General features: G+C 49.5%; 1 protein-coding gene across 2 annotated transcripts in view; it reads left to right on the top strand.

The window, feature by feature from the left end:
- LOC144736793 (uncharacterized) overlaps window positions 1–19,621 on the top strand; it is an 870,278-nt gene that overhangs the window by 633,906 nt on the left and 216,751 nt on the right. For both annotated transcript variants that reach the window (XM_078619432.1, XM_078619441.1), the window contains one exon: window positions 16,089–16,276. In XM_078619432.1, coding sequence (XP_078475558.1) covers window positions 16,089–16,276 — 188 coding nt within the window. The remainder of the gene's footprint in view (window positions 1–16,088; window positions 16,277–19,621) is intronic.

Raw genomic sequence — 19,621 nt, 5'->3', positions numbered from 1 at the left:
ATTCATGAGCACACTCGTTCTGAATGTGCTAACGTGGTCTGGTTTGTGGGTCCCATCGAGACAAACGTCACCCACGATGACCCATCCTAGATCGAGTCTCTGGGCGTAGGGAGCGTCGTGAGGTCCATTGCGTTGGTCGCGAACCTTGTGGACTCTCAGCATGTCCCTGCCGAGCAGAAGTAAAATCTGTGCCGCGTGATCCAATGGCGGGATGAACTCTGCTATGGGTTTCAGGTGTGGGTGGTGACGTGCAACTTCGGGCGTGGGAATCTCACTCCTGTCGTCCGGTATCTCGTTGCACTCTGTCACCGTAGGAAGGGCTAGCTTCATGGTGCTATCTATGGTTTCCACCATGAGGCCGCTCGCTCTTCTTCCCGCTGTCTCCATCAGTCCTGAGCATGTTCTGAGCGTGTATGGAAAGGAATTCCCACCTACACTTAGCTGATCAAAGAACTCTGACCTTGCCAAAGACCTGTTGCTCTGGTCGTCCATTATGGCGTACATCCTTACTGCCCTTTCAGGATGTCCTTTGGGATAGACTCGGACGAGGCATATCTTTGAGCAAGATCTTCCTTTGAAGCCTTCTCCACAGACTTCTGTGCATTTGGTTGTGATTGACGAAGTGAGTGCGGCGGTCTCGCCTTGCTCCCCGCCGTGCTCTGCTTCGGGATCGGAAGCCTTAGTGCTACTGGGTTTTGAGTAAAATGTGTGCAGAGCAGTTGCGTGTTTGTCGCTGCCACATTCCTCGCACTTAATATCTGCCTTGCAATTCCTTGCAAGGTGGTTTGTAGAAGCACAGCATTTGAAGCACACTCCAAATTCTTTCAGCATGTTCTTCCGCTCTTCCAATGGCTTCCTCCTGAACTCACGGCATTTCTGGAGGGAGGTTTATCATGCAATGGGCATTGCTTCTCTGGATCCTCTATCTTTTTCTTTGTGGTGGTTGCCTGGACAGAGTTTGCGAATGTCGTAGGAGAGACCTCAGTCTTGTGTACGGAAATTGGCACTCTCGCTGTTCCTCGTTTCGCCATTGCTCTTTCCATTTTTGGGAGATCTGGACTGGAAATCCCCGTGGTGCCAAACATGAAACTCGGGTCATTTCTAGTCTTAGCCAGGTTGCGGATAAACTTTGAGAAAAAAGAGAATGGGGGGAATGCAACCTGATGCTCTGACTTGTATCTTGAACCCGCTGTTCTCCATTTTTCCTGCACATCAAATGGCAATTTCTCTACGATGGGGTTCACGCCATGGTAGGTATTCAAGAAAATGAGACCTGGTAAGTAGGGGTCAGCCTGGGCTGATTCAAGCTCCATCAAAAGATCTCCAAGCTCCCGTAACCTTTTATTGTCTCGACCAGAGATTTTTGGAAAGTTCTGCAACTTCTTGAAGAGAGCCTTCTCAATGGTTTCTGGGCTACCATAGCACTCCTCGAGCCTCTCCCACACCGCATGCAGGCTTGAGGCGGAGTCGTCAATGTTTGCTGACCGGATCCTCTTTGCGTACTCTGCAGATTCATTTCCTAACCATTTCACCAACAGGTCGAAATTCTTCACTTGCAGAGATGTCTGCATTTCGGATTGCATTCCTGAAGGTAGATCTCCAGGCTCGATAGTTCTCAGAGTGGTCATCAAACTTAACGAGTCCTGTGTTGATTAGTTTGCGGTGAGCCAGGTACCTAGCAAAGTCTCCTAGTCCTGCTGATCCAGGGTGTGTCCATATTGGCGCTTGTGAGGTGCTATTATTGGCTGTATTGCCTAGCATGCCGTCATTTGCGATGGCGTTGGACTGTGGGCCCAAAGGGTTTCGATCACGTTGGTTGGATCCCCTTATGTGACTGTCTGGAATGTGGGTCTGACTTGGTGCATCCACGTCTGACCCCACGTGCGCGACGCTGAGTTGGCGACTAACTGCCAAGGCAGGATATGCATTTCCACCATTCCTGTAGACAGCATTCATGTTCATTCGGTGTGGAGATGGCGATGCCTGAACGTCCACCCTTTGTTCAGTATCGTTTGGTGGAGGAGCATTGATGCATTGTTCAGACCAGTCCAAAATATTTTTTCTGGTGAGTTGATCACGGTCCTTGACAGGTATCTGAGTGCCAAACTCACTCCAATTCTCTTCCTTATCCAGGTTGGCTGCTGCCTCGAGCACCTCTGCCTGGGCCATTGCAGCAGCTGCTTCCCTTTTGAGTTGTAGGGTGCTTAACTTAGCATCCAGCTCAATTTTCTTCCGTGCGGCAGTAGCTGCTAATGTACTCTCTTCTTCTTGTATGCGAGCCTTTTCAATTAGCATGGCTTCCTCTTCAGCCATGTAGGCAATACGGGCGTTTGCTGCTTCTGCTGCTGCGCGTGCCTGAGCTGCTGCCATACTAGTAGATGATGTCTTTTGAGTGTGCTGAGACTTTAGATCTTGTGGTGGACCTGGATGAGACAGAGTGCTGAGATCGTGTCTCTCTTAAGCCCTCCACACGGTCCATTGCATCTTGTATCACTGCCTGCACATTATCATCGAGCAGTTCAAGGAAGTGCTCTTGTCTGCGCACTCCCTCAATGCCCTCAGTTGTTTTCACCTTCATCAGGAGGGAGATGTATCTATTTGCCAGGAGCTTGTAGCTTGAGCTGCTCACATTCACTCGCTGGATGGCCCGCTGAATTGAGGCCACTGTGTCTGAGGCATTTGAAGCTTCAGATAAATCTGCTTCAACCCGGTTCCATGCCCGTTGTATCCTGGCATCCAGGTCCTGTTTCTCAGCCTCATAGCTTTCCAAGGCCCGTTGCGTCAACCTGACCTCCCTCTGGGGCCTTGAACTCCCTTGGTCCTCTTGAGGCAGGATGGGAGATCCTGGATTGCTTGGTTCACCTTCTTCAGCATCTCTCCCTGCTGAACTGTGTCTTTCCATGCTGTGATGCTTGCAGCACGATTTTAATGTAGACTCGTTGCAGAGCTCCTTGCTTGTTGCAGGCTGACTGCAGGGCTGGCTGCAGAGTTGACCTCAGGGCTGGCTGCAGAGCTGGCTGCAGGGCTGGCTGCAGGGCTTCTTGGGAGCTTTAAGAAGAATATCTTTTTACTTGGCTGCAGAGAGCTGGCTGCAGCACTGGTTGGGAGCTTCAGGAAGAATATATTTTTACTTGGCTGCAGAGAGCTGGCTGCAGCACTGGTTGGGAGCTTCAGGAAGAATATCTTTTTACTTGGCTGCAGAGAGCTGGCTGCAGCACTGGTTGGGAGCTTCAGGAAGAATATCTTTTTACTTGGCTGCAGAGAGCTGGCTGCAGCACTGGTTGGGAGCTTCAGGAAGAATATCTTTTTACTTGGCTGCAGAGAGCTGGCTGCAGCACTGGTTGGGAGCTTCAGGAAGAATATCTTTTTACTATCTCGGCCTCGCTGTGCGCTGCGTTGCACCGCTAGTCGAGTAGACAACCATGTGTTCAATAAACCCTCGAAGCCAGGATGACCGTCCAACTCCGATCGTCATTTATTGATTTAACAGGTAAAACTGGTGAGAAAACACAAATACAGCATCTGTTATAATTCGGAAACACCCACACAATGAACACCACAGCATCAGAACATTGTCTCAGATAACAATAGATCCTGGAAGGACCAGGCCCCCACATTACCCCTGAACAACTAGACAAAGGCACAAGCTGATGCGTTGCATACAGGCACATTGTATTCATCCCACTGCACCCCAAATGTACAGCATTACACATAACACTAAACTGTAGATGAGAAACTTCGTCATCTTTACTCTCAGGATCGCAACATAGGCACAAGTCTGACTCGACCTACTAAATCACAAGTAACATCCACAATAAGGAAAGTCGCAGGCTTCGTTACTAACTAGGCCTCGTATTTACTACAACAACTTAACGGCACCATAAAGGCATTTACATTGCTATAACGGTCATTCCAACATTACAACAGCATTTCCAATATTAGAGGAATATAAACAACTTACAGATAATGCTTCTTAAGCTCCCACAATGGATAAGTGCGGCTGTGGTCTCACTGAGCTGCGATGCGTGCCGCCATCTTGACTTATCTCCGTAATGGCTGAAGCCCGCGTGGTACAGTGGAAATCTAACATCGTCACTCCCTGGTCACGTGACCAACATTAGCATCAAAAAACAGGAACTTCCTGTTAACGTACGCTCCCCATCTGCCGTGAGGCAAGACAATATACAATCTGAGTATGATGATTTGCCAATAATTACAACTGCCGTCATCAGGCAACAGCCAGATTTGTGGAAAAATTAACCTGTTTCGTTCCTTAAATAGAGGGATAGATGTGTTGGCATCACCTGTGCGCCCTTCATGTCCAGAGGCCAGAGGAGGCGGAGGGGGGGGAGATTAATGCATATAATTTACAATGGGTATCCACTACCGGTTGGGTTATTCATATTATTCATCAAGCCCTCGTATTAATTTTCCCAACAGTGTACATGTTTTGGAAACAGAAACTGCTTAAAGTAGGATAACTTCCTAACCAATTAAGTTACAAAGGTGTGAAATGTGTAAAAATGAAGCTATGTGTGAGCTTCACAAATGTATCATTACCCTATCATTGATCTGATTAAAAATAATTCAAATAAATCTACTATGTTCATATTTTTTCCAACCCTGCAATAATTTTTTAAAATGTCACGTGATAGCATCCAATATCTCAAATCTGGTGGATCCTAACAAAAATTTAACCAGTAGGACCTAAAAAAGTAACTCACAAAGTTTAGTGCTTTTACCTAGTCTCTTCCTTTCATTTTGGTAAGGTGCCTGACTAAAACATATGGGAGCAAGAGGCATCAGAAAAAAATAGACATAGATGCAAGTAAGCTGTGTTTTGGTTTAATAGGAAAATAAAGAGGTGGAGTGAAGGGAGGGAACCAAGCTATAGAAAAATGGCAGAGGTATTCCAGAAACGTAGACCAGCCAAGCAGAAATGATTTCTACAAAACAAAGTTTAAGAAAACATATAATCGGAATAAGGTGGCACTTCTGAGGCTATGAGAGGGAGTTAGAGAAACTCAGTGGTTCCTTTGGCAATTGGCACACTTGTTTAAGACGACCTTGAAGTGTACACTACCCTTCACAGTATAAACCAAGACAGAAAAGTCATGCATATGCATGGGTTCTGTAATGCCTTTCAGTACGTATTTATTGTCATAAGTATTTACATTTTAAAGTATACCATGCTCGTATTGCATTTCAGAAGTCCATTTTCACTGCATGCATTCCTAGTAAAAAAAATTGTGTAAATACATTTTATGCGATAAAAAAATGCATGTGTGAAGCATTACACTTATAAGGAATTATGTTCCCAAATTAATCTGCAACATACATGTGAAGCAATGCATAATGTTGTGATTTACAGTAGAGGATTCCTGTATACAAAAACATAAACGTGTTCGAAGGATGGAGATTTATATGCTTAGAATTACATTGCCAGACAAAAATAAAGGAACGTCTATTAGATAATACCCAAAGGTTAAATATTAAGAAAAGCAAGTGAGATTGGGGAAGACACATTGCTCAAAGGGTTGATGGCCTATGGTCAAGAATAATGATGTGGCAGGCAGCCAAGGGAGGTTATGCGCCCAAGAGGATATTCACTGCAGAGATGGAGCAATGATCTAAGTACGTGGGCATTGATAGATTTAGGAACGCTCCTGGGAAATGGTGGCAGCTTGAGGAGGCCTTCGTCCAACAGTGGATTGATATGGCTGACAATTAATAACGTTATTGTAACATAATTTTCTGGGTTGCAGCAGTTGATGTCACAGGTAGATGCACAAATAACGCCACAAGCTATTGTAGTGTTCTAAACTCAACACACTAGTTGGAGGTACTCTCTATTTCTGGCCTTCACAGCCTTTGGGGATAACTCCATACCGGGTCGGGACAGCCAGCATGCTGCCAGACCACCGGCTTGCAGAGTGGAGAAGATCACGACGACAACAGCACGAACAGTTCCATTACCCATTGCAGCAGCCCCGACTGTTAGTCGTAGCTCGCATTATATCCTGAACAGCATGGCCAGGCTCCGCCCTCGGCCCGCACCCCTCTGGATCCCCCGATTGCTCCGTGCCTTGCCCACAGGTGCAACTGTTAGAACGGACTGTTACCCCTAATTCTTTTGTCAACCAATCTCTCAGCGGCACACGCTCCAGTGACTCATTCCACGTCACTACATCACCGCCCCCCCCCCCCCGCCCCATGAATAAAGAAACCCAGCCGGCCCGGCTGATCTCCATACGTCGCGCGGCGGGACAACAAACACTGCAATATCCACTTCGAAATGCATGGCAACAATCCAGCCCCGAAATAACAGCAACCCAACGAACTGAACCGTCTTGGACCAGGTCCTTGTCGCCGGTCCATCATATGGACCCAGCACGGGCCCCCCAGGGACCCCGGGGGTGACTCACAGCTGGCCCAACAGGCGCGGTCCCCCCCGGGACGAAGATGGAGGAGAGGAAGAAGCAGGTGGCGGTTGTACCATCCAACCCGGTCCGCTTTTGGGCGGCACCACCGGCGGTTCCATGGGCGTCACGCCCTGGGATCCTGCAGATGGGGCAACAGAGTCTCGCAGAGGCGCAATCTTCGTACGTACGTCCCCGTCGGATACATCACACACCCGGCCATCGGATGGTGGAGATGAATTTCCCACATAAGGTGGAAAATATGGTATCAGTAGTGACGGGTTCACATACCAATGCCTGCGACCAACCTGGACCCATACACACTGCTGCCTCCTAACCTCAATTACCTCCACCGGGCCCTGCCATGGCCTTTGTAATTTAGGAGATGTGCCCCCGGGCACCTGGGGGAAATGCAGCCATGCCCTCTCCCCAGGTTTCCACGATTTCCCCGATGCCTTTAGCCCGGCCAATTTCTCATTTGCAGCCTGCCGTTTGGCCGAATTTCCCCGGGATGCCTCCCGTGCTTCCGTCAACCGCTTTAGGGTAAGGCTCATCAGTCCCGGCACAGCGACTCTTTTTGCTTGGCTCAATATTTAACTGGGCTTCCATGGGGAGGTCGCATTCTCTCCCGTACATAAAAAAATGGGGAGAATCCACTTTACCATCCCGTCAGTCTGGGGATGGTGGAGCGAGGTTCGAATTTTCTTCGTACCCAAAAAATCACATACCTCTTGCAATAGTTTTGAAGAAAAATTTCGGCCCTGGTCCGTCAGGAGACGTTCTGGGGCCCCATTATCTAACACATAACCATGCAGGAACGCGTCCGTAATGGATGCCGCTGACTGATCTGGTGGGGGCCATGCCACCGGCCACCATGACAGGTACTCTACGCCTAACAGCAAGAATTGATTTCCTTTTGGAGTAGTAGGAAATGGCCCAAGGATGTCAAGGGCCACGAGCTCGTTTACACGGGACACCCCAATGGACTGCAGCGGTGGTCGGGTCAGTCTCGGCGGGGGCTCCAGGCGGGCACATTCTACACAACCCTTGAGCACGTTGTGAATGTCCTCTGCCATCCTGGGCCAAAAGAAATCCCGCTTCAACATAGCCAACGTTTTCTGCACCCCTAGGTGCATCAATCGCACATGGGCAGCTCTCGCCACCGGCAACCGAGGTGGCCCATCGGATGCATCTGACCTCGGCAGGGTAGTTAATGGGGATGAGGGAGCAACGCGCGGAGCAAATCAGGGTTTCAACCGCGAAGTGTGGACGTACCAGCGGCGTGAACATGACTGTATACGTGCACATTGAGGACTCCGTACCTCTATCAAATCAACAGGCCCCTGCCATGGCCTGTGTAATTTGGGAGAAGTACCCACCGGTACCTGGGAACAGTGGAGCCAAGCCCGGTCGCCTACGGCCCATGGCATTTTGCGTCGCGATCGACGAGCGCACCGCTCATTACGGGCCTGAGTCTTTGCCGTAGCCATTCTCGCCGCCTCCCGCGCTTCCGTGACTCGGCGAATCGAATCGCGGACATGTTCTGGCAGGGTCAGCGCAGGTTCCTTGGCGGGTGCCCCTAGTTGCATGCCAATCGGCAGCACGTTTTCCCGACCGTACATGAGGAAGAACGGTGAGTAACCCGTAGAGGCATGTGGGGCCATACGGTATGTTGTATGTGTTGGGATTATGAAATTTTGATAAAAATTAATAATTTTCCGAAAAATGCGCAAATCGCATTAATTATGTTAATGTGTGTATTAACATGCATAAATTATGATAATGCACGTAATTATATGCATCATTTATACGGATGCTTGCGATTATGTTACTGTGTGCAGTTATGATAATTAGGCTTAGTTTCGTTTATCCAGTGTTATATCAATCAGGATAACACGATTATCATCGATTATCTTAGTGTGTTTGTTATTTTAGGTCTCCAGGTTCAGATCCCATCACAGGATACAGTTATCAAGAATAAGACAGTTTTGCATGGACTTGGAAAGAAGCACTCGAACAGTTGGTGTTAAGCAATTTTAATTCTAAACAAGCACATGACACTCTCTTATGCGAAAGCAGGTATACGTCAATAAATTCATGTAACTCGATTATGTAATTAACGAAAATGAATGACTAAAAATACTTCTTCATTGGCGTGATTATGCAGTTAACGAAAATGAATGACTAAAACATTTCTTATTCATGTAACTCGACGGCAGCAACTGCTTTGCACGATCAGTTGATATTGAACGCACCATCTCGAAATGGCAACCCTTTTTGAAACGCAAAGACAATTTTTTTTTTAAAAGTCTTATTCGTGTGCGTGCTGTGTGTACGTTGTCCCCTTGTAACATTAATTAATTTATAGAGCCGGGAGTTGTGTCGTTAGCTTGTGTGGTGTGGGAGGATACAAACAGCGGCCAGAAGTTTTCTCTGGGTTGGGCGTGGCCGCATCGAGTCGTGCTGCTCCCTCGCTCGGCGTGTCGCTCGGCTTGTGCGCTCTCTCTCCCTCTACTGCTAGATGACGAGTTGGCACGATGCTGTCCTTGAAGATGCTCGGTCGCTCGTGTCGCTCGGTGGCGCTCGGTGTCGCTCGTTGTCGCACGGTGGCGCTCGGTGGCGCTCGGTGGCGCTCGGTGGCGCTCGGTGGCGCTCGGTGGCGCTCGGTGGCGCTCGGTGATGCTCGGTGGCGCTCGGTGGCGCTCGGTGGAGCTCGGTGACGTACGGTGGCGCTCGGTGGCGCTCGGTGGCGCTCGGTGGCGCTCGGTGGCGCTCGGTGGCGCTCGGTGGCGCTCGGTGACGCTCGGTGGCGCTCGGTGGCGCTCGGTGGCGCTCGGTGGAGCTCGGTGACGCTCGGTGGCGCTCGGTGGCGCTCGGTGGCGCTCGGTGGCGCTCGGTGGCGCAGCTTTGCTGGCGCTCTCTTTCTCCCGGCCGATTGTTCGTTAGCGCAACTCCAGCTGCAGCTGTTGGCATTCGCTCTCAAAATTTATAATTGTATTTGCACACCTCTTAGCCGACTGTGAAAACTTAGTACAATCAACTTATCGCAATCCTTGACTTTGCGAGCAACTCAACACATCAGGATAACTGTAGAAGAGAACTTTCAGTGATACTCTCTCGGCTCATGCCGACACCCCTTGCGAGCCCCGTCGCACCGCTGAGCGCGACTCGGACTGACTGCTCTCAGACTGTCACCATAACGACCCCTCGTCGTCCCATCTCTCCTCGAGGCACGATCTGCCCCAACTCTCTTGCGAGCCCCGTCGCAACGCCGCGTCGCACGCCGAGTTGCGAGACTGAGCACGGCTCAACCCAGACTGCTCGTTCGCTGTGTGCCTGTGCCTAACTCAAAACGTGACTCCCCTCTCTCTTGCGCATTCCTTGCGAGCGGGCAACAAAACACAAACAGAGCGAGAAAAAGCAGACACCCCCGCGACCCCTCCTCGCGACCTTTTTTCTCCCTCTTTGCTTGTCAGACCCCGCTGGAAGACAAAGGTGGCTGAGGAGATGTTTGCAATACATTTATGTGGTCCTGTGTGTTACATTTATTCTTGAATTATATTTTATGAGTTCCTTCGGTCTTAGTATCGGGGTTGTCATTCGTCTATGTTTAATGAATATTCGTAATGATCCTCGTCACATTATTATTTTGGGGCTTCGCCAAGTTTAGTTCTCCAGAGATTGGTGTTTTATTCTGAGTTATATTTTAATGTCCTGAGGTTAAGCGTAACTATGTTTCCACTTAAGCTTTCTGGAATTCGTGCTCTTTAGTTTTTAGAAAGGTCGTGTCGGTAGGAAACATATACTAATAATAAAAAAATTATTGTTTGTTGGTTAATTATCTTTGTTAAGTTTCTACTTTTCGGTAAGGAAAACGTTAAGAAAACGCGAGTTGCAACCGTTATTTACTCTGCACCTTATCTGTACATCTCCAGATGTCTTGGGAGGCTAGTCCATACATCTTTTGTCCATCTGGATGTCTATGACCTCTCTGTGACCGAATTCTCAATATTTTAACGGCCCTCCATGTTTCATGGATTCCTGGTGTGCTTGTGAGGAGAAGTGAGTTGTTTTCATTGTTTAATAAAAAATATATATATAGATAAAATAAAAATATAATAAAAAAATAGTTTTTTTGAATTATTCTTAATAAAAAAAGGGTATAGACACAACAGGTAGGCGGACTGTACACTAGGAATGTTAGGGTCCCAATCGGCCTGTTTTTCGTGCACCGTGTGACAAATCATGGCAGACAAGGTACGGTTGAACCGTTCCACCATTCCGTCCGTTTTTCGGATGGTAGGGTGAAGTGCGTATCTTTTTTGTGCCCAAAGCGTCACATACGTCGCGTAGCAATTTGGATGAAACATTTCGGCCCTGGTCTGTGAGCAGCCTTTCCGGAGCCCCCTTGTCCATCACATAACCGTTCAAGAACGCATCTGTAATGGACGCCGCTGATTGATAGGGCAGGACTCAAGCCATTTGCCAACGTGAAAAATACTCCACCCCCACCAGCAGAAATTTGTTACCCCTGGCGGAAGGAGGAAACGGCCCGAGGATATCAAGAGCCACAAGCTCATTAATTCGCGTAACCCTAATTGATTGTAAGGGTGGAATATATTTCGTGTGTGGGGGTTTCCGCCAAGCACATTCGGGGCACGTCTGGATGGCCTTGGCGACATCAGCCGTCATGCCAGGCCAAAAATAATCTCTTTGCATCGTGAGTAGTGTTTTCTGCACGCCGAGGTGCAACAACTTGTCAGCGTGCAGTGTTCGAATCAGCTCTTGTGGAAGCGTCACGGGAACTACCAGGCGCCAATGGCCAAACAGGTCATTCTTCCACATCAATAGGCCCTCCTGAAAGGCAGCCTGGCGGAAACCGTCCTTGCACGGGGCCCCGCGGGGCCCGTCAGCCCGAGTTCGCAGCGAAACCAACGAGTCGTCCAACAGCTGCTCGCGTATCCATACCGACCGTGGCAGGTTCAACGCACCATCGGCCGGCCACAGCTCCGTGCGTTCCACGGAGTCCACCCCCACGGACATGACACGCCGAGGGGGCTGAGGAAGAACCGTGCACCGGTTAGTGCCGGACGCGCACGCACAAGGGGAACCCCCGGGCAACCTGGAGAGCGCGTCCGCATTACCGTGGCGAGTACCTTTACGGTAAAAACGTTTCAAGCCAACGCGAAAGCTGGCCAGACGGTTGTTAAATTTTTAACGAGTATTGCAGGGTGGCATGGTCAGTGCGTACAATACATTTTCTATCATACAATTAAGGCCGATATTGGCGAACAAAATGCACGATCACCAAAAAGCTCTCTGCGCGTAACAATAACGAGTCTCCGCCGGAGAGAGAACCCTGCTACCATATTCCATGACCCTCTCTGCGCCATTTTTATGCTGGGACAGCATGGCGCTGATGCCCGTGTCACTGGCATCAGTGTCCAGGATAAAGGGCAATGAAAAGTCTGGATAATCAAGTGTTGGCGTGGACGCCAACCGATCCCGGAGGGTTCGAAACGCCAACTCTTCCTCGGGTCCCCATTTGAACCTCTGATTTTTATCCATCAAAACGTGCAGAGGCCTAGCGATGGTGGCCAAATTTGGAACGATGCGACGGTAGTAGGACGCGAACCCGACGAATCGACGCACCTCCCCCACGGAGGTGGGGGTCAGCCAGTCACGAACGCAAGAGGTTTTGTCCGGATCCGTGGCGACGCCGTCGGAGCTCACAATGTGACCCAAGTAATGCACGGATTGTTACAGAAGATGACACTTCTTTGGTTTGAATTTTAGATTAGCAGACCGCATTCTATCGAAAACAACCTTCAAGCGTTGGAGGTGTTCTTCGAACGTGCGACTGAACACAATGACATCGTCCAAGTATATGAGACATGTGTCCCATTGCAGCCCCGCCAACACCAGCTCCATCAAACGCTGGAACGTGGCGGGAACAGCGTTCAGACCCATAGGAAGGAAGTTAAACTCAAATAGGCCCTGAGGCGTACGAAATGCCGTCTTTGGTTTCGACGCCTCGTCGAGAGGCAGCTGGCAAAATCCTGCCGAGAGATCGAGGGTGGAAATTTTTTTATCTCCTGACAAGGCATCCAAGGAATCGTCCATCCGTGGCAGAGGGTACGCATCCGCCACGGACACCTTATTCAATTTACGAAAATCCACACAAAACCGGAGGCCGCCATCTTTCTTCTTAACAAGCACGACAGGGGCACTCCAAGGGCTATTTGATGGCGAAATTATGTCGGCAGCGAGCATTTCGTCCACCGCTCCCCGCATATGGTCCCTTTCAGCGGGACTCCTGCGGTGCGGATTCATTCGTATTGGGCTCGCCACCCCGGTAAATATGTGATGGGATAAGAGTGACGTACGACCCAAGTCAAGATTGCTCCTGCTAAAGACATTGGCATAGTCCAACAGTAGCGCCCGCAGCGCGTCACGCTGCCGGCCGGACAGCGACGAATTTTCCCGGCACAGCTTGGTGATCCACCGATTGTCGGAATTAGCATTGTGGCTCACCCCCATGGCCAAAACGTGTGGACCACTCCCCTCGCAGTCCCTAAATGCAGTGGTGGCGTGAGCCAAGACCGCACCGGCCGGGACCAGTAACGTCATCCGGGCCCCCATTCAGAACTTGTAAGAACGGGGCCTGGCCAGCGCAGACAATCGTCTGCACGGCGACAAGAGAAAAACTCTTGGCGACGGAGTTAGATGGGGACAGCAGAATTCCAGCCGATGCGTTAACTTCCCCCAACTGTTTTCGATAACGTAAGGGTATGAGCATTTGTGCGCCAGGTGGAACCTCTACCGTGACGTCCGTTATTGCTTGCACGGCAAGGCACGGCAATGGGTGACCCAGCGGTGATGGCAAAAAAAACATTTTTCGGCCCTCCGGCAGTTACAAATAGCCTTGATCCACAAGGATCTTAATGGGCATCCTACTAAGGAAGTTGGTGCCAAACAAGCAGGGCACCGCTAATGATCATGAAATCAAAACCGTCCCAGATGCGGCTACATTACCAATGGTGATATGACTTCCACCTCTCCGATGATACCCATACTCCCACCATTAGCAGCAATACACGCGTCAAAAGCCGGTCGCACCCCTGAAGCCGGAATAGACAGGAGGTGGAAGATGACGTCGGATATAATAGTCGCCGACGCCCTGGTATCGACCAAAATCCGAACGTCCACCCCCTGTATAGTACCCGGTACAGTGGAGGACCCCGACGAGGCCGCGACGACACGGCGCGCCAACCTCCTCCACTGAGTGACCGTACGCGGCGGCCCCCCAGCAGCATCACGCACGTCGCAAACCAAAGGAACATTTAGTGCACCAGAAGATGCATGAGGTGTCAGTACATGCCGGGTGTCCGATGCGCACGACTCGCCTGGTGAGGGATACGGTCCGACCATGTAGACGACTTCGAAGGTGAAGTCACGGACGACGAAGGAGGACTGGGACGACTCCGGCAGTCGTGCGCGAAGTGGCCCATCCGGCCACACTTGAAGCACGTCGTCCCCGCATGTCGGGAGGCCCCCTTGGCGTTCCCACGCAGCGTCGGGACACCCTCCCGACGCCCCATGGACCCCCGTCGCGCCACCCAGCTTGGCGCGGCAGCGGCCAGATCCCCGTCGCTATCGTCGTCCGGAATATGGACGACCCGAGAAGGCACCCAGCCGACCGGTTCTCCATCCTTAGCGGGGTCCCCCGTCCAGGCGGCCATCTGCTTTCACCGACGCAAGTTGACCTTTGCGTCGAGGCACCTGGCGGCCCATCGGGATGTCAACGGTTCGTGGCCGCACACCGGTAGCGAGATGTCCATTTCCTTAGACAACTCCAGCATCTTAGCTAGAATCAAAGGGTCGAGTAGGTCGGCCGTGGAGTCGGGGTAGGCAGCCATCATGTTCGCCACGAGCACGACGCGATAGGCGAGTGGAGACTAGTTGGCCCCCCGGCGCCAATGCATGAACTTCCTCTGAGCGTCAGACGGTGGTTCGTAAATTTCCCCCATCTCGGCGAATGCGTCCTTCAGGGTTTTCTTCTTTCCGGAGGGAATAGATCGGAACACCGCCAACGAAACGTCGTCCAGCAATGTAGGTAAAGCTTCCAACGCCTCCTCCTCCGTCCACTTTACTGAACGGAAAGCGGATTCGAACCACCAAGTAAACACATTCCAGTCGCCGCCCGTGATGAATTCTTTAATGTTGGGTAGGCGATGGCTGCGCTGAGCGCCGCCATCCTCGAGCGATGCTGCTTCCCCCAGGCATGCGCCACGCGGCTAGGACAAAATGGCGGTATCGGGTGGCGCGCTCGCGACCGCGCCCAAAATGGCGGATTCGCGCCACGTGGCGCCTGCCGTGGTCGTGATGGTGGCCATTCTTCCGAGACCGCCGGACGGGAGCCCTGCTCGCTTCCACTCGGCAACGTTTCCCGCGGTGGCACCAGCGCCGCAGACGAGGTGACCAGCGTGACGAGGTTTAGCAGAACAGCTTGGAGAGAATCGATCTGCTCCGCCAGCTGCCGCCAACCGTCTTCCGCGGCCGGAGACGAAGACGGCTCCACGCCGATATCCTTGCCCGGTCCTTTGGTTGAGCCAGCCGTGGTCGCGGCAACCGGCTCCTAAGCACCCGGGGCCGTCAAGTCTTGGCTGAGCGGGTCATCATCGTCGTCCGAGGACGGCGTAGGTGGGTTTTTTTTCTTGAGATACTTGGACATTACTGCAGCAGCTGCTTCGTCCAAGTTCAAGAGTCACTTCTGACACCACTTGTAATAAACCACTGCGGCGATGATCTGTAACTTGTGTCTTCTTTATTATTTATTCATTCCTTTACAGCTGGACAGCTCCGCGCTCTTTACTCTGACACGGCTGCACTCCCGTTCCCGCGCGGTTAGATGTTGTCGCTCGCACCAGCTCGCTCACACCCTCTCCCGCTCCCGCGCGCCGCTCACAGGCGGCTCGCAAGGAGGAAGCCTCCAGCTCGCCACATGGCCGCTGGCGTTCCGGAGGCGCGAGACATGGTCCCGCTCCCTGACTCCACACACTGACTTCGAGCCCATTCCGGCTTCGCCTTATATCCCCTGACCTACGTCAAAAAAAGCCCCGCCTACAGCCACGCCCCTTCCCGACCCTTCTAGATGGTTACTCCCCAGGGCCTTCAGCACCACCCTTGAACTTCGGCTCATCCCTCTGATTGGTTGATGGCCCAGGCAGCGGAGCCTATCCCACCGATCGGCGGTGAACTCTCGTATTACAAAGGTATAGGACCTACATTAAAATTGCATTAAATAATGAACACCCAAGAGGATAGAAATGTAGTCACTATTAATACAAGTAAGCAGGTCATGTAACTCTCATGGATGATTCTTGGTGGTCGAGACCAATGGCGGACAAAGGAGGCAACATGCCAAAGAGGACATCTAAAGTACAGTTTGAGTAATGAGATCAGCTCGTATTCAGGAGCTAGATGGATTGCTGCATTGCAAGACCACAAGAGATGGTGATATATTGAGGAGACCTTCATCCAGCAATGGATAAACAATGGCTGGTGATGCATACGAATATAATTTGTATATCAATACTATTTTGTAAAATTAATTAATTAATAGTTGCACTTGTTCATTTTTAATTCTGATTATCCAATCATGTATAGGTTTCCCAGCAGGAATTGGTCATTCCTGGGCCATCAGGGTGGGGACCAAGCGCTCTCCCTAGAGCCTGGAAAGGTGACCAAGGGCGTCGTTCTGCACGAGTTCATGCACGCGCTCGGCTTCCACCACGAGCACTGCCGCAGCGACCGTGACGACCACGTCTGGGTGGTGTCAGAGAACGTGAAAGATGGTGAGTTTTGCGTAAAGGTACAGTAATGAGGGTGAAGTTTGACCAATTTCATCAGTTTTATGCTGCATCTCCCCACCAAAAATGTGCTGCCAAGCTGCAGTTACCAAGATGCTAGACAAGGTATATGCAGCACTGGAGCTATCCCTCCACATTCACATCTTCATGCCTCTGCCCGTGTGTCTGAAGTCCCAACTTACAGTTTGGGTGTAACCACAGCCCAGACAACTAAGGTTGCAGGACGTCTGCACTGCTTGGGCCAATAAATAGAGACACGTGGATGTGCGTGATAAGGACCTCATCGTTAGTCCATGAAGATGCCCACATCCAACCTCCCAACATGTCGGCAGGTCCAGCTGAACTGCTCTTCTACTGTGGCCACAGAGTCTGTGCAGCTTAGGAAACAGCCCGCTGTGTGAATAAGGGGAGCAGGAGGCTGTTGAACATTATCTCCGGCTGTAAAGTATGACAGGGTGTGCCTGGTGGACTAGCTGCCCTGCACGTGTTGGAGAAGGACGTTGTCTCCAATCGAGGACATTTTTATGTATTGCTGTATAATTGGAGTCACGCATTATGAAAATGAAACAATATATTCTCTGAAAAACTAAATCTAAATTTTACTTACATTTTCCAGATCAAAGCACATTATATATTATATTATAGAGCACAATTTAAAACAAGATGACAATCTAGGCGATTAATTGATGGTTGTCTTAGTAATGCTGTTTTATTTCCCACTGGGCCCTATTCCCTCAATCTCATTTTTTATTGGCTATTTTCACATGTCTGGCGTAATCTCATTTTTTATTGGCTATTTTCACATGTCTGGCATTCACAGGAAGAAGCGTGCATGGAGGGTATGCATGTGTAGTGGTGTTATTTCACGCAGACAACTTATTTTTCTCCCGTGTCACTTTTTTTATACAGAACTCCTCGCGTTCAACACCACGTATCTACGTCGCAAATCTTCCGCTTGTACTGCTCATCTGCTACGCTCCGCTCGCTCTCTCTCGCTCCGCTAGCCTTTCCGCGGCTAGCCTGTCACAGTATACTCTGCTAGCTCTTCCACTGCCAGCCTCTCACCGTACACTCTTCTAGCTTCTCCACTGCTAGGCTCTCACCGTACACTCTGCTAGCTTCTCCACTGCTAGCCTCTTGCTATACACTCTGCTAGCTTCTCTACTGCTAGCCTCTTACTATACTTTCTGTAGCTTCTCTACTGCTAGCCTCTTACTATACTTTCTGCTAGCTTATCTACTGCTAGCTTTACCACACTCACACTTACGATTCCGCTAGCCTTTCTACTGCTGGCCTGTCTAACCTCACTCCCCCATCCTCGCCTGTGCCTCCAGCAGGGGATCAGCCATCACCGCTGGAGAGGATGAAGTGTGGAGAGTGGGGTTCCGGACTTCTCTTGAATTCTCTCTTGTCTTCACTCCAACCAACTCAACTCCTCTGACTCACACGTCCCCCCTCCCCATTAAGTGCCCTCCGATGGCCCTCATTAATCCGGCGTCGTCCTGATGCCTCTCGCACGTGTTCTCCCCCTTATCGCCTCAATATCTCGCCACCTTGGCGCCTACTTCGCGTTTGCATTTGCAGCTAATCAATCACTGCAATGCATCTTAATTGGTCGCCTTTCTCAGGTTGCTCTCTCTCTCTGCACCTGTTTGCCCTGATGTGACTTCACTGTCCGCAGCTCACACATGCGTGCACACTGTTTGCAAAACCGCTACCCCACTACACATGGGGTGGGGGGTGGAAAAAAAGGTCAGTGAATTGAGTTGGGTCCTCTGGGTTGACAATCCCCCTATGTGGAGGGCAGCTGTGCGAAAGGGGCCTATTTTCTAGCGAGGGGGTGGGGAGGAAAAAACAGGAAGGGTGACATTGTCAACTGTGATATGAAACATTACAGTTTTTTTCAATAGCTCTGCAGTAAATTTATCATGTCCTGTTACCTTGTTATAGTTAAGGGTTTTCTTTGCTTCCATTATCTGTGGAGGTAATTTCTCCTTCGATTTATAAATCTATTTCACAATCATCATTCAAGGTCAGGTAGGTCAGTAGCTTATGGACAGTTGTTTACTGTTTTTAAATGCTTTTTCTTGCTTTTAATTTGTTGTTACTGAGTTTTACCGTGCATTATATATGTGGGCTGAATTGGCACACTGCTTGAAATGCATTGCTTAATTATTCTTTCATGAAGCTACTTGAAATACTTGAATCCCCCCTTTATGCTGTATATTCTCCTCCAGTTTAGTTTCTCTGTCCAGTCCTTTTTATCCTCATTGCATTTGTTTTACTTCTGTGTTTTTCTTTGTGAAACATTGCTAAGCTCTACATTCGGACTCACCCTTACGATTAAGGAACTGAAAATAATCATCGTCGTTGTGAAGAAAATAAATTAGAATATAGTTGGAGAATTCTCCTTCACATATCCATCTCCACGTGAAAAAGAAATATATTTCTTATACAACTCATAATTTTCACGGCCTTTTGGAAGTGCAAGTGATACCAGTCCAGAGTGTTCTAGTCCTGAAACAATGCTGCTGAAAACAATGCTGCTAAAATAAATGTATTCACTCAGAGAAGGTCGTGCAGATAATGGATTGTATAAGAAATATAGATTTTTATTTTTATTTGGATATATGAAGATAGTCTGCTTATTTATCATCCTATAAATAGGGGGTTCTAGGACAAAGAAATCTGCAGTTTACAGTTGAAATTGCTACTACTGTTTATGACCCAATCAGATCTATTCTGATGCTGGTGATATGATTAGTGAAACAATGACTTTTATTTATTCATTATTGATAATTGGCTTCACTCACAGAAGTGGTACTATTTGTACTAGGTAGAGCCCTTGTTGGAAAGCGTTACAAATTGTAACAAAGAATTTGAAGTGTCCAAGAGGCATGGAGAATTGCGTTTTTGAATTGCATTGAGAGAAACTGAAACACATCGATCAAACAACTAAAAAAACATGCATGTTTGTATTCATCCGGTAGTGGATATATTATGGCTGATGATGAGTGACTCGTCCCTCCCTGATCTCACTTCGATACCCTTGCCTGTGTAGTCCTGGTGACCAAGGCAGAGAAACTAGATGAGGCAGTCCTGCTGCTGGGGGCATTAGGCTTCAGCTGCATTTAAATATAAAATTAATACATTGTCCTGATCCCATACCTCTGATTAGCACAGTTCGCTACGTACGGTGCAAAATGAATTCAACATACATACATTAATAAAAATGTTTTACGACATTTAACGTAAATACGTCATCAGAATGGGAAGCTAACGTATGACATGTGATGTCATAAAGATTGTCAAGTAATTTCTTCATGGGTG

Source organism: Lampetra planeri, chromosome 3 (genome assembly GCF_965212315.1).
Source record: "Lampetra planeri chromosome 3, kcLamPlan1.2.h2, whole genome shotgun sequence".
NCBI lineage: Eukaryota > Metazoa > Chordata > Hyperoartia > Petromyzontiformes > Petromyzontidae > Lampetra > Lampetra planeri.
This window is presented reverse-complemented; position numbering and strand designations above follow the sequence as displayed.